The sequence below is a fragment of the Mucor velutinosus genome (assembly GCF_035048745.1).
Source record: "Mucor velutinosus strain NIH1002 chromosome Unknown tig00001564, whole genome shotgun sequence".
Lineage (NCBI taxonomy): Eukaryota > Fungi > Mucoromycota > Mucoromycetes > Mucorales > Mucoraceae > Mucor > Mucor velutinosus.
Genome location: NW_027041906.1, coordinates 2,371,979 through 2,385,672, shown reverse-complemented (window position 1 = coordinate 2,385,672; position 13,694 = coordinate 2,371,979). Strand labels below are relative to the sequence as shown.

Below are 13,694 nucleotides of genomic sequence, written 5' to 3'. Positions count from 1 at the left end.
GGCTTTTCATGCATCACAAAAAAGGGGTCTTTATCTTATAGTTACATCTTATTGCAATGGTAGATGATCTGCACACATAAGAGCACCGATTTATTTGTTTTAAAATTGATTCAGTTACACGAGAAAAAGGTCATAATAACAATGATGATTCCTACGTGAATCAAGAAAAGAATATACGACAAGAATTAAGAGAAAACTAGTTACAAAATTGTTATTAAAAAAGAAAGAGTAAAGGAGAGTTTCAGGGCAAATTGGTTTGTAGTAGAAGAAGTGAGAAAAAAAAAATAGGAGTGAAATAGGATGTATGTATAATTAAGGAGTGATGGATTTGGAAAAAAAAAGGGGTAGGGGTAGGGGTGTAATGTGAGGATATATTGGTTTTAAAAGGTATACATCTTTTCCATGGCTTGGCGTTGAAGGACTCCATGTTGAAACCTGTTGATGGAAAATGTCAGTCTGATACATTTCTGATACTAGAGAGATTTGCACTCACTTTTTCAATGATTCATTTTCTTGTAAAAGTCTCTCAACTTCAGACAAAAGCTCATTTTGCATGCCCTTCAAATGTTGAAGTTGTTGAACAGCTATTTACCAGGAAGATTAGAACGTAAATCACAGTCGTATAGAAACCAAAACTTACTGCGAGTCAACAAGGCAGCCTTGCTCATCTTTTTGTTGTTGCAACCGGGCAAGTGCTTTCTCAATTCATCAAAGCCATCCTTAATTTGAGCACGTCTCTTTTGCTCTGACTGGATGTGAATTTGACGACGGATCTCGGCATTAGATACATTGCCATTGAGGCTGTAGAGAGATGTTAGTCTTGGTGCGCATGCTAGAGAGAATCAACGACTACTCACTCATCAGATTTGTACTCGTTGTCTTCTTCATCAAGCTCTTCTTCAAAATCTTCTTGCAACTCTTGCATTGTATTGGTCTTTTTCTTCTTGTTTTGATGCTTTTCTTCTTGTGGTAACAGCATATCATCTTGTTGTTGTTGAGGACAGGCAGGTCTCTTGCGCTTGTTACGTTTGTTTTCCATCTTCTTTTCATACGTTTCCTTTGAATACTCTAAAAACTCGGTGTGGTAGAATTCCATAGGCACAGAATTGGCGCGAGTAATCATTTCCTTGACACGAGCAGTAGTTGGGTTGTTGAATCTACCATTGCTGTTTGTTGTTGCACTTGCAGCGTTGTTACTCATAGCGGTGGCGGCGACGACGGCTGGTTTATTGTCGTTCGTGGATGCTGATGAAGAAGTAGAAGTAGATGATGATGGCACAAGAGGATTGATCAGCTCCGTATCAACGGATTGTGTAGTTAATACTTGGCCATTGTTAAATGCCATAGTATTACTGTTGATGGTTGAAGGGGGAGGAGGAGATGGCGTTGGAGGCGATGATGATGAGATGGATTCAGGACTATTAGGCTGTCTAATGGCAGCAGCTACAGCGGCAGCGGCAGTGGTGGATGGATCATTAAAATAACCTAAGCGAGACATTGGATGTTGATGGTAGTTTGGCACAGGGGGAAATCCCATGGGCATTGGTTGAAAAGCATAAGCTATAGTAACATAGCAGGAGGAGGATGACAAGGGAGTACAAAAAAAAAGTTATATTTAGTAAACTAGCAGTAATAAACTCTCTCTCTCTCGCTAATGTTGTCTATTTCATCAAGCTTCACAGAGACATCAAAGAAGACCAAGGTCCAACTCCTTAAAAATCCCAGCTCAACCAATGAAAACAACATGAATAAATTCGAAATTAAAATTTTTACCTGGATAAGAAGTATATTGATGATGTGAGTTGTCCTCAAATGATGTTACAGGAGATGTGGATGCATTGTTACTGCTTGAATTGGTCTTTTGGACTAATCCAGGGTTGATATTGACCATCATGGATCCATTGGAGTAATCGTAATGATTGGTAGCTGCTGAATTGGATAAAAGAATTTCGCTCATGATATATGGTATTAGAAAGGATTGGTGTGGGGGGAGGGGAGATGTTGCAAAAATGAGAGTATGAAGGAACGGATTTAAAGAGTTTTTTAGTGATAAAAAAACAAGTAAAAAATTGTTTGGAAATGATAAAGAAAAAGAGAAGGAGAGAGGCAAGGTAGAAAATATTTTTATATCTACAAAAACAGGGATCTAAATGTTACTCTATTACTTCTACAAGAGCTCTATTTAATTACAAGTACTACTACAACCGTATAGTGTAATCCGAAAAAAGCTTGGGTTTAAATGACCGAATATTAACCATCTGGAGCATCAGGTAAAGGAGTGGTATCGTTATCTGATGAAGACTTGTAGCAAAATGCTTGTCAATTCAAAACATGGTAGCTGGGTCTATCTAGATGGCAGCATTGCACTGCTACTCAACTTTGTTTGCAACTCGCCAAGCGCTTTGATAATGGCTCGACATGTCTACGAACGGGCTTCATGCAACGTGCTTATCATGTATTTGTACCAGAGTCTTTGTTTATACAGCTTTCTGATACACATCATTTGCCTCGCTTAGTATTATTATCGTATGATGTTGCCTCTTTCAGCGATGCCTTTGTAATGTGTATGAAACCAGAATCTCTAGCGATTAATTCCACTGTTACACATCATTACAGTTTTTTCTTCTCTATACTCCTTTAAATTTTTACTTTTGAATAATGAAAAGGTCCCTTGCACTCATGTACACCAGTATTTTCCATTTAATGTGTATTGACAGGGATTCAGTAGAAATGGCGACAATTCAGCCATGTTCTTATTGTGCCATTTCATCCTGGGCTAGCAAAGATGGCAACACAAGTCGAAAAACGTGGAAAACAGTGTACTACTCATAGCATCTCACATTAAATCACAGACAACCATCTTGTGTGTGTGTGTGTCCTAAAAGCCTATAAATAAACCCTCAGTCTATTCCATCACAAGTAGGGTTTATTGGCGTTCAAACGCTGTTGTTTGTATTGCTTGTGGCAATGTTTACTCATTACTGTTTTATTATGTGATTTGAGGTGAATAATCAAAATAGAAAAAGGGAGAGAGAGCGACATTCAGCAAGTATAATACCCGTTTGTTATGCTCCTTGAATTTTCTCTAATTGACGGTGCTGTATGCCCATCTAGCAGCAAGCGCCAGAAATTTTCATAGCAAATTTAAGGAGTGATGCTGCTTCTATTTATTTCATGTCTAAATGCACGTGTTGGTAGCAGGTACCTGCAACTCATGAGCCAAGGAGCCATGTTGAACGAAATAGCACTGTGATGATTTTGATTCACCCATCAAAATACGAGTCTTTGTTGGATGTTTCATTCAGTGCGTTGTGGGTGTCGATTGGTAGATGAAATGTGTCTAAACGAAGAGGGCTTCTGTTTGTACAGCACCAGAGAGAGCGAGAGAGGGCTTAAAATGACATCACATCGCTACACGGTGCTCATTATTGCTTCATGTGCTTGTTCATTCAGACGAGAGATGCCTCTTTCATTTTTAACTTTTTTTCTCTGGCTTTTGTTGTGTGTGTGTCATGCATTGTTATTTCCGACTGTTTTATTAAAGCATATTACATAGCATCCATCTCTTTTGCGTCTTTCCTCACTCTTTGCTTTTTTTTTTCTCCTCTCATTTTCCAATTCATCGTCATATCAGTAAAATGGGGTTAAAGAAGATCTTCTCCAAAGACAAGAAAGATAAGCAAGACAGTAGCAGCCTCACATCTCACAGCAGCCGACGTGAATCCACCACTTCTCTTCAAAAGGCATTCGGCACTTGGGGCCATAAGGAAAAGGAAAAGATAAAGCATCTTAGTTTAAGCAGCACCAGTAGCCATGGCTCAACAGCAGGCCATGTCAAGCGACTTTCTGAGCCGTCTCCGGCCGCTTCCTTTGTATCATTAGCTCATCCACTGCCACCCACAAGAGAGAATAAGGTTACTCAAAATTATGACCAACAACAAAGGACCGTGCAACAACAAAAGCGTCATAGCAGTACAAACCCATTTGCCAACTCAACTGCCACTTCTCCAGTAACGCCATCAGGCTCCATGCAAGATGTCAACAACGTAGTGAATGTATTGAGAAACTCAGTGTCGTCTGAGGCATCCTTATCAACATTTGCATCAGCTACAGACGAAGAGAAACACACACAATACAATACGTCGCACGAAACAATACCTGTTGCCGTCAAATCAGTTCAACAGGAGAGCACAAACCCTTTCCTTGTCGAGACAAGCAGTAGAGATACCGAAGCAGCAGTAAAACAAGAAAAGAGACAAAGCCAAGTGTTCTATCCTCCACTAACAAACAATAACGACTCAAACAAGTACGAGGTATCTGATGATGAAGGACGCCATGCAGATGAGAGTATGAGGGATGCGCCATTGACTCCTCCTGACTCGGCCAAGAATGAGAATGACAGTCAAGGTAAATAGTGTGATCAGCATAGCCATAATGAGCCCATCCATTAATTTGTTTCATTAGATGATGATGACTCATTGTATACAGAGTTGCTGGCAGTACAATATCAACTGGAGGCTGTGAACCCAAACAATGCAGTGGAAATTAAACAGCGTTTGAAAGGCGTAAACCATCTCTTGACAAAGGCATTGGATAACAGCAGCCATCTAGAGAGTCGACTGAAATCGGTGATAGAAACATCCAAACAAACCATCATTACTGTCAACGAGGAGAACAAGGCTTTAAAGGCATCGGGTGAAACAACCAAGGCGGAATTAGAACAAATAAAGCAGCAACACAAAGAGATGAACGAGAAGCATCAGAGCCAGCTGATAGTATACCAAGCACTGAAAGAGCAACATGATGGTGTCATCAAGGAGAATCAAGATTTGCTGCAAAAGACACAGGATCTCGGTGCTCAATTGGATCAACAAATGGCTACCCACAACAATGTTTCCTTGTTGCTCAATAATGGCAAAAGCACAAATGAAGCTGAAGATGGTGATGCTGATATACAAGATAGGCTCAAGAAAATCCTTGCATTGTCTGCCTCTGCTCAACTACTGAACAAACAGCTGGAAGAGAAACTACAGGTTTCGACAGCGCAGCATGCGCAGGAAATAGAAGCACTCAAACAGACATTTGAAGCTGAAAAGCAACAGTATTTGGAGACCAAAAAGCAGGAGTTACTAGCATTGGAGGCCGCCAAAGATCAGCAACTGCAGCTTAAACAAGGAGAGCTGCTTGATTTACAGACAAGACTGGAAACAGAGAAGATTCAAGAGCTTGAATCAAAGCAGCAAGAGCTACTTGCCTTGCAAATAAAGATGGACACAGATGTCAAGACTTTGGAGAGCACACACCAGGCTGAGATTCAAGCTCTAGAACAAGAACAAGAGCAAAAGCAAGAAGCCTTGTTATTAGAACGCAAGGCCAAGGCCGATGCACATGTTGCTGCATTGGAAAATAGCCATCAGACTGAACTGCAAGACCTGCGAGCCAAGCTTGAGCAAGAGCAGCAATCAAAGTTGGAGTCTCTGGAAAGCGAGCATGAAAAGGTGGTACAAGAATTGAAGGCCAAGGCAGAAACTGACATCAAGTCCGTCGAAGAGCAATATCAATCCAAAATGCAAGCTTTGGAGTTGAAATACACAGCACTTATCACAGATGCCGCCAAGGATATTGAGCAGGAACAACAGAAATGGCAGCAAAAAGAGTCTGAATTTACCAGTTGCATTGAAGGGTTGGAAAAGTCCAACAGTGACGTCAGCTTGGAGCTAGAAACGCAGAAGAACCACATCAAGAAACTGGAGGAGGAAAATGACAGATTCAAGAGCCAGATTGATATCCTCAAGAGTCATACCTCCGACGATGTCCAGAAGGTAGCGCAAGACAATGATGCATACAAGCAAGAAATAGACACGTTGCAAAAAGACAAGGAAACGTTGCAAAAAGAGCATGCTGTTGTAGTTGCAGAATTAGCAACATTGACAAAAGCCTTGGAATCTACAAAACAAGAAAATCTCGGGTTACAATCACAAATGGACGAAACACAGCAACAGCTTTTAGAACTCCAGTCCTCCAAAGAAACGTCTGATAAGGTGCTAAAGGAACGTATTCAAATGATAAATGAGCAATCTTCACAGTCTCTTATCGAAGCTCAGCAACAACATGAAACGGAGCTATCAGAAGCACAGCAGGAGTGTCAACAGCTCAAGGATCAATTGGAGGCAATAGAACAAGCGTCAAAGAAAGCAGCTGAATCAGTGTTGGACGAGAATGAGCGATTAGAAAACCGCCTGCGTGAGCTGGAAGAGACGTCTCAATTGGCCACTCGTGAAAATATAGCATTGAAGGAAGAGGTGGAGCTACTCAGTAAAGGCACATCCAAGAAGGCCATTGTCACAGAGAACCAACAACTGAAGGCTGAGCTCAAGTCGATGAGAAATTTTCGACAAGAGAATGAAAATTTGACAGAGATGGTGGAATGCCTGCAGGCCAAGGTGAAGGAGCTATCAATTGAGGATCAAATCAACGTCAGAATGAACAACAAAGAAGGTAATAACACAGCAGAACATCAAATGTTTATACACGCAAGAGCACAGCTTGGTTTAATCGAGTATTTGGAAGGAGAAAACGACGTATCGCTGGCCATCTCTAAGTTTAAGAGGCAATTGGATGCTCAGATGAGGAAATTTGCCTCGTCGACGATAAGCGAGAATAACATTGGGCCCATTCCTTCAGCTTCGACATCTGAACGTATGCGTTAATTTTGGTGTGTATATATGTATATACAAACAATCACATGTAGCAATAAAAATTCTCGGTTGTTTGTGTTATTTTTATATCATTTACGGAATAGAAGAGACGTTGTGCGTTCGGATTGTATCATTATCTATCGATTTTGTATTGATCTGTCCAAATATTAGCAATACTGGCTTTGCCTGCTAATGACGATTTGATAACAAACAAGTCTCAAATGTGAAGGCTTGACACACGTGCCTCTTTTCATTCAAATATGATGGCTGATCTCCTAGAATGCGCCTATTTTTTACAATACCGTGATATAAATTATTAGAGTTTGCTCACTATCAATGTAATAGTATCAAAGGCGTCGATCCGTCAAAGATACAGAAATTTGTGTACAGGAAATTTTTCGCATGCTATATCTCTCTTCCCCCCTGAGATACCTGATTTGACATTGAATGCTTGAAAATGTCACTTTTTTCTAGTAAAAATCACTTGGTGAACGAGTTTATTTATGAGCTGTTTAGCTTGTCATGTCATTACATTCAGGTCTATGCATGTATCACGCACAGCACTAACGGAGTCAGTTACTATAGTTGTCTTCGGAACGTCAAATCAGATAAGCGAGTCCATTTCAAGGTCAAAATAAGGGGTCTTATTACATTGACCAACAAGAGATAAACCCTACAAGGTTCTACTAAAATAAATGGAACACAACAACCACCACAACATGTAATTAACCATGATGGAAACGATAAGCCGGATTTACCTTGTTCGGTAAACCTGGACCTCTTTAAATACAACTCGCAATTTCTGTTACAAACTCTTCGTTCTCTTTCACTTTCACATCTCTCAATCCAGCTTTTGTCAGCATGACCAGCCAAATGATTCTTGTTTCTACAAACTCTGCTACTACTGCTGCTACTCCTGCTACTACTACGCCAGTCAATTCTCAGAGCACAGGTACCGTATGCAAAGTGTGTGGCTCGCAGAAGCATATGACAAGTAAGTTGAAATGTCAGTGAGGAGGAATGCTAGTGTTCGTGGTATTGACTCTGTGTGATAGTGCACTGTCCAGTTCACCCTTAATACACTACGCTCAACGCCATCACACCTACATTATTCAATCATATATACACCATAGAACTCCAAGAAAAAAAACAAGGTCTTTCAACAAGATGTCTCTGTTCTCTTCCCTTCTTTTTTTTTCATCTTTATACATATATACATTATTATACCGAAAAGCAACAGTGATGAGACGCAATGGTTGTATGCTTGTATCTCCCTCCCCTTTCTTTATATCACTCACAAATATGACCCCACTTTTTCTGTATTCAGCACCATCAAAAATTGCATTCATCTAATATAAAAAATTACACTTACATATAATTATTCCAAATCACATAGTATCTCTGTATATGCCTCTATATTTCTCAAAACTATAAGATAATACATATGCTACGAAAACCAAAAAAAAATGTTTGTTTTGTTTGTGGTCGTACAATGATTCATAATACAATGATTTCAAAAAAGTATAAACTTTTTCTATAAATTTAGGTACAAAAGATGGCTATCAGGCGTCAAATTATACGCTATACCACTTGGCATGCTTAGATAAGGCCATGGTATTATGTCAATTTTGTGCTCCCATGCCAATGTCACCTTGCGATAGTAAAAGGGAGTCCCATGCGATTTGAAACATCAGAGGGATTATATGTGGGGGCGCACGTGTTTTTCATCCTTCAGAAATAGTGATAGATTGCGGTCCTATGAATTTGCCATGTTGTTATACTGGCAGAAAATGGTGTATTATTGTTGTTGTAGTACATGGGATACAGTATCGGAATGGATCAATTGGAGAAGGAGGCTATGAGTAACTGTCATATTTATCATTTCAAATTGAAACTCTTTTGCTTGAAGGTGAGTTTGATACGCTATTAGCTGCTTGCTAAAATACCGCTTTCCAGAAAAAAAAAGAGAATGGGCCATGTACTAGCTTTGCTTCTACTCACAGAAACAAGAGTTGATATATGTATATCTGGCAAGATCAATGACTCATACGCAGCATACTGCGCGCTGACTTTCAAGGAATCGAAATGGATGAGGGGACAGCAACTACCTGCATCATGAATACACCATGTACGATGGTACAATTACCTTTAAACAGATTCGGGCTTATTCCGTGTAATTTGTGCGATTAGTGCTGATAGTTATTCCTCGGATACTGTTGTTTTGAGTTATTTAATTGCCCTATTTACTTTATTAAACAAATAAAGAATGAATCTGATAACATATCGCAAATGCCATTTCATATGATAATTTTATGTTTTTGTTGAATGGTTTGAATGCTATTTGACATGTGCTAACACAATCCTGACAATACACAAACTGACATTTGGGCCCCTGAGCTAAAATTTAAAATATAAATGCAGCGACTAAACATTTAAATCTTGCTATATCTAATTGTGTTCGCTGAGTCTAGAGGATCCTTCTCTTATCAGATCAAGCAAAATTGCAAGAAATAAGCCTTGGCTATGCCATGGATAGGCTAACAGATGTCTTGCGTGAAGAAGTTTTCAGTAATGAAGTATTCGTGACTAAAACTACTTTGAATCCGGTCAGTATATATTCCATTGAACATACAGAAACAAGTAAGAAATTGGTGATATAAAATAAAAAAGGCGCATCTTGGAGACTCGTATAAAGCACTAATACTAAAATATACCTTTTCTATCAACAGATAGCACTTTCTAAAATCAAAATCATAATATTTGTAGCCAAAGATACACAAGTGCTTTATATAAACTCATTCATGACGTATGCATCCTGAAAACCTTCGTTCTTGTTTTCTATAACTGCCACTTAATGCTTCGTAGCACAACATTGCATCAGTTTTCTTGCAACAACCAGCAATCCTGCTCAAAATAGTGAAAAAGCTGTTTGATCTCATAATTATTAAATGGAGGCGCCATTGAAGCGACGTCTGAAATTCATTTGTAAATTCAGGTACGGTTGATCCAGCCAATGGGCTTTTAGAACAACTGTGGATCTCATTCCCTGTGCGTTTGATTGAAGAAATCTTGTTTATTTTCAAAGGGAATAGTGTATCAGTTGATAATTATAAGTAGAACGAAAAAAAAAAGTAAATTACAATGGGATATTTTCCTGAATAAGAAAAATCAATATATGAAATGCGTGAATAATGCAACCTATATAGCTTATTGATAAGCGCTGATTCCCAAACATTCAGAAACTGTGACAAAGGTGTAGTTCTTGGAGGTAATATAGTCAACCATCCAAGGAGTGAGCTCAACAGCAGAAGCCTCATGAACATCATGCTGAAGTGAGATGTGACCACCGGTACTATCAGCATCAACAACGCTGCGCACCAAATTTTGTGAGTAAGCCAGACCCTTCAACTCGTAATCCTTGCTATCAATATCCCAAAGAACACTGCTATAGCCAAGTCTATTCAAGACCAAAGATGCAGCGTTATCAAGCTCGCCCTCAGGGGGTCTCATAAGAAGAGGTCTAAATAAACAACATCAGTAACAGGAAGCATTAATACCTGCCAGAAAGTAGATTGTATTTACCTTTGTCCAATTGCCTCATAGATGAGATCGGATTGTTGGTTCATTTGATACTCAACCTCAGCAGTAGAAAGGCCTTTCAGCACCTTGTGTTCGTATGTATGGCTACCAATTTCATGACCCAATTCATGATAGTATTTGAGGACGTCAATGTAAGATTTGATACTATCAGATGTGTTGGTGGTAGCGGTTTTGAAGTTTTCAACCCAGTTGTTACCGTTTGTAAAGAAAGTAGCCTTGATGCCTCTTGAATGAAGATACTTTGCGAGATCCCAGGAGTATTGGAATGGCCCATCATCAAAAGTCAATGCAAAATGGCCAGCTTGAGCACAATGGTCGTATGTGGGCACAGTAGAAGATGTGCGGTTACTTGATCCCGAAGCAGGAATAGTAGTGCTGGTTTCATTGGAGCCACCAATGGGAGCAGCAGAGACAAGAGCAGCCAAAGTAAGAGCAATAAGTGAGGTAAATGCCTTCATTTTTATAGAGAGAGAGATGTTGATGTTTATTAATTGAATGAAGAAAAGCGAACAGTGAAATCTGGCAGGTATTTATACGTATTAGAAAAGCCAAATGTCATTGAATTTATTTTTAACGTTTTCAAGCAAAGCCCAAATGAGAAAGAGGGCGCGAGTGGCACAATAACAATGCGGTTATTCGAGGCTAATACGCATTTTGACATGAATCTTCAAGCTAACTTTTTGAAATAGATCATTTTATCCAAGATTTCGGGTGATGAGCTGAGTCTGCGTCTGTCAATGTGCAAATATACGTACACATGTACCTTCGATGCGTAGTTGTATTAGCCTGGGTACGTACAAATGTATGCTTTGCGTATTTTATGAAGGCTGAAAGCAAGAGCCACTTGCGCTGTTTGTGCATACTCTTTAATTAGGAAATTTCTTTAAAAGACATTTCCCAGAATGAACTTACCAGGAAATCACTCGTCGTCATGGCAAGACAGACGTGCATTTCCGAACTGATGTATAAATAAAGAAGGCGAAAAGTTATTTTTAGGCACGGGAACAGCGCACTTGTGATCACAAAATGCAGATTTTGGATTGTTATGTCCAGCCCCTCAACAACCACAACAACAGCTTTCATGGTACCCAATGATGACAAAAACATGTGTCTCATTCACAAAAGATTGGATGTATCATGTATTTTCATTGGAAGAGGCTAGTTCTTAATATAAACTATATCATCGTTCTTGAGAAGAATAGGATTTGCAAGAAAATGGACGTTCTGGGAAAACATCGTAAACGTTACTTGTACTTTATATAGTATCTTTTGAAAATATGTTTTATTGATAAGTAATAAATAATACAAAATGAGGTCTTCTATGGTTAAACGGTTGCCTGATAAGCAGCAACACCAATACAATCAGATACGGTGACAAACTGCAGCCCTTTTTGTCTGACATACTGTGTGATCCAAGGTACAAGTGTATTTACTGTAGAAAGATGAATGTCATGCAAGAGGCCAATATGTCCCAATGTAGTAGGTGTATCTGCATCCATGATGGTTTGGACAATAGATTGTTCAGCGGCTAATCCCTTGCGCTCCCAATCCTTAGGATCAACGTCCCACATCACATTGCTATAACCAAGTTCTTTCAGGACTCGGCTGGCATTGTCATCCAAGGCACCTTCTGGTGGACGCATCAATTGAGGTCTAAATAGATCGAACAATCAGTAGACTATCCTCGTCCTACTATGTATGTGCATATTACCTTCTTCCAGTGGCAGCAAAGATGACATCCGATTGTGCATTCATCTGCCTTCTCACTTCAGCCTCTGTCTTGCCCGCTAAATTGAGATGCTCATAGATATGGCTTGCAAGCTCATGTCCGGCATCATAATAATATTTAACGACTTCAAGATAGGTCTTCATGCCATCCGAGGTATTTGTAGGAGTCTTGTTGTTGAGAATGTCACTGCAATCACGATGTTACGTTTAGTTTCCAGTGACAGAACTGATTGCAAGATAACTTACACTGTGTTATTGCCGTTAATGAAGAAAGTTGCCTTGATGCCTTGCTGATGCAATGACTTTGCCAAGTCATATGAGTATTGAGATGGGCCATCATCAAAAGTCAGAGCAAAAACACCGGCTCTGTTACAGTGATCATATCGAGTGACCAGGGTACTATTAACAGTAGTGATAGGCGCTGCAGAGACAAAGCAACCTATGGCCAATGCAGTGAGAGATATTAAGAGAGCGTGCATGATGTTTTGAGTAATGATGTATACGTGTATGTTTGTTTCAAAGGCAATGGTTAAAGGAAATCCTTTGTGTATTTATATTCTCGATAATTTGTACCTTTATCAAATGAGCCACTGTCCTTGTATTCTCTTTCCTTACTTATTCATATCCAAGAACAATTGCTGTTGCAAAGCCCCTTGTAGTTGCTTGCGGCTTTATGATTTCTGATTTTCAAAGCCAAAACACATAACTATGACATACAATAATGCCATGCAACGAAGCATTTGCATCAAACATCACTTAACAGCACGTTAGTTGTGGATAATCTATATTATATTGTCTAGCATTAGCATCAGCATACAGATATAAAAGAGATCTACAAGATTATTAAATTTACCGCCAACCCCAAATTTAGCCATTGTTTGTTATTTGTGCGTTTCCATTTGAGCCATCCTGTTGATCACAAGTGTGTTTTATAGCTTAATAGATATTACACAAGAGCTGCTTTGGCTTGAGATGCCTAAATCTGGTTTCCGCAAGCCCAAATCAAATATTGCAAGCATTGTCGACGCATAGCACAGCCTTGCTTATTTTTATACTGCATGTTTTAAAAGCACTGCAATCGATCTAACACAATTGTCATTGCTGAATTTATACAGTTTTCGTAGCTTAGATGTAGATAAACTTCTTCAAATAATCCAGAAAACATGCGCATTTATATTATTATTTCACAGCTCCTTTGTAAACCATGTGTAGAGGTGTAGCTCTAATGACCAGTTTCATTGAGCTTCAGATTGGGTAGCGTTGGGTACTGAATAACGATGCAAAAAAAAGGCCTTGATTACATGCCGAACAAAGAGGTACACAAAGCGGAACTGTCGAATAGTAAAAAGGAAGCTGTCTAACATCAGGACGCTGTCAAGTCTTTATTCTCATTATGCATTGAGATTACAAAATCAGATTATTCTATTGAAATAAGTAAACATCGCTACTCCTTTTGGTCTGCAATGAACTATACAGTGGCTAAATTCATGCTTTTTAGAGTTCGTAGAAGTAAATGACACGTATAAGAATATTAATAACAACATTAAAGTCTTAAAAAATTGATATGAAGTGCCACTGAATAACATGAATGGTACTATGTTTGATGTACTCGACATATATTATTAATCCAATAGCACTGCTGCCATAATTTTATTTTGTAACTGATTA

The 13,694-nt window shown here is 39.1% G+C and overlaps 4 protein-coding genes across 4 annotated transcripts; 1 reads left to right on the top strand and 3 right to left on the bottom strand.

Moving 5' to 3' along the window:
- Positions 1-380: 380 nt before the first annotated feature.
- Positions 381-1,957, bottom strand: ATC70_011074 (uncharacterized protein; the record flags this gene model as incomplete). Its single annotated transcript, XM_064830276.1, has 5 exons — positions 381-435; positions 494-584; positions 641-801; positions 858-1,560; positions 1,774-1,957. 5 exons carry the CDS (start codon positions 1,955-1,957, stop codon positions 381-383), a joined length of 1,194 nt encoding a protein of 397 aa, XP_064682778.1.
- Positions 1,958-3,638: 1,681 nt separating this feature from the next.
- Positions 3,639-6,710, top strand: ATC70_011073 (uncharacterized protein; the record flags this gene model as incomplete). The annotated part of the gene is made up of 2 exons (XM_064830275.1): positions 3,639-4,407; positions 4,465-6,710. 2 exons carry the CDS (start codon positions 3,639-3,641, stop codon positions 6,708-6,710), a joined length of 3,015 nt encoding a protein of 1,004 aa, XP_064682777.1.
- A 3,195-nt stretch (positions 6,711-9,905) lies between these two features.
- On the bottom strand, positions 9,906-10,756 carry ATC70_011072 (uncharacterized protein; the record flags this gene model as incomplete). The annotated part of the gene is made up of 2 exons (XM_064830274.1): positions 9,906-10,218; positions 10,281-10,756. The coding sequence occupies 2 exons, from the start codon at positions 10,754-10,756 to the stop codon at positions 9,906-9,908; spliced, it is 789 nt and encodes a 262-aa protein (XP_064682776.1).
- An 867-nt stretch (positions 10,757-11,623) lies between these two features.
- On the bottom strand, positions 11,624-12,505 carry ATC70_011071 (uncharacterized protein; the record flags this gene model as incomplete). The annotated part of the gene is made up of 3 exons (XM_064830273.1): positions 11,624-11,951; positions 12,010-12,213; positions 12,273-12,505. 3 exons carry the CDS (start codon positions 12,503-12,505, stop codon positions 11,624-11,626), a joined length of 765 nt encoding a protein of 254 aa, XP_064682775.1.
- Between the last annotated feature and the right edge of the window lie 1,189 nt (positions 12,506-13,694).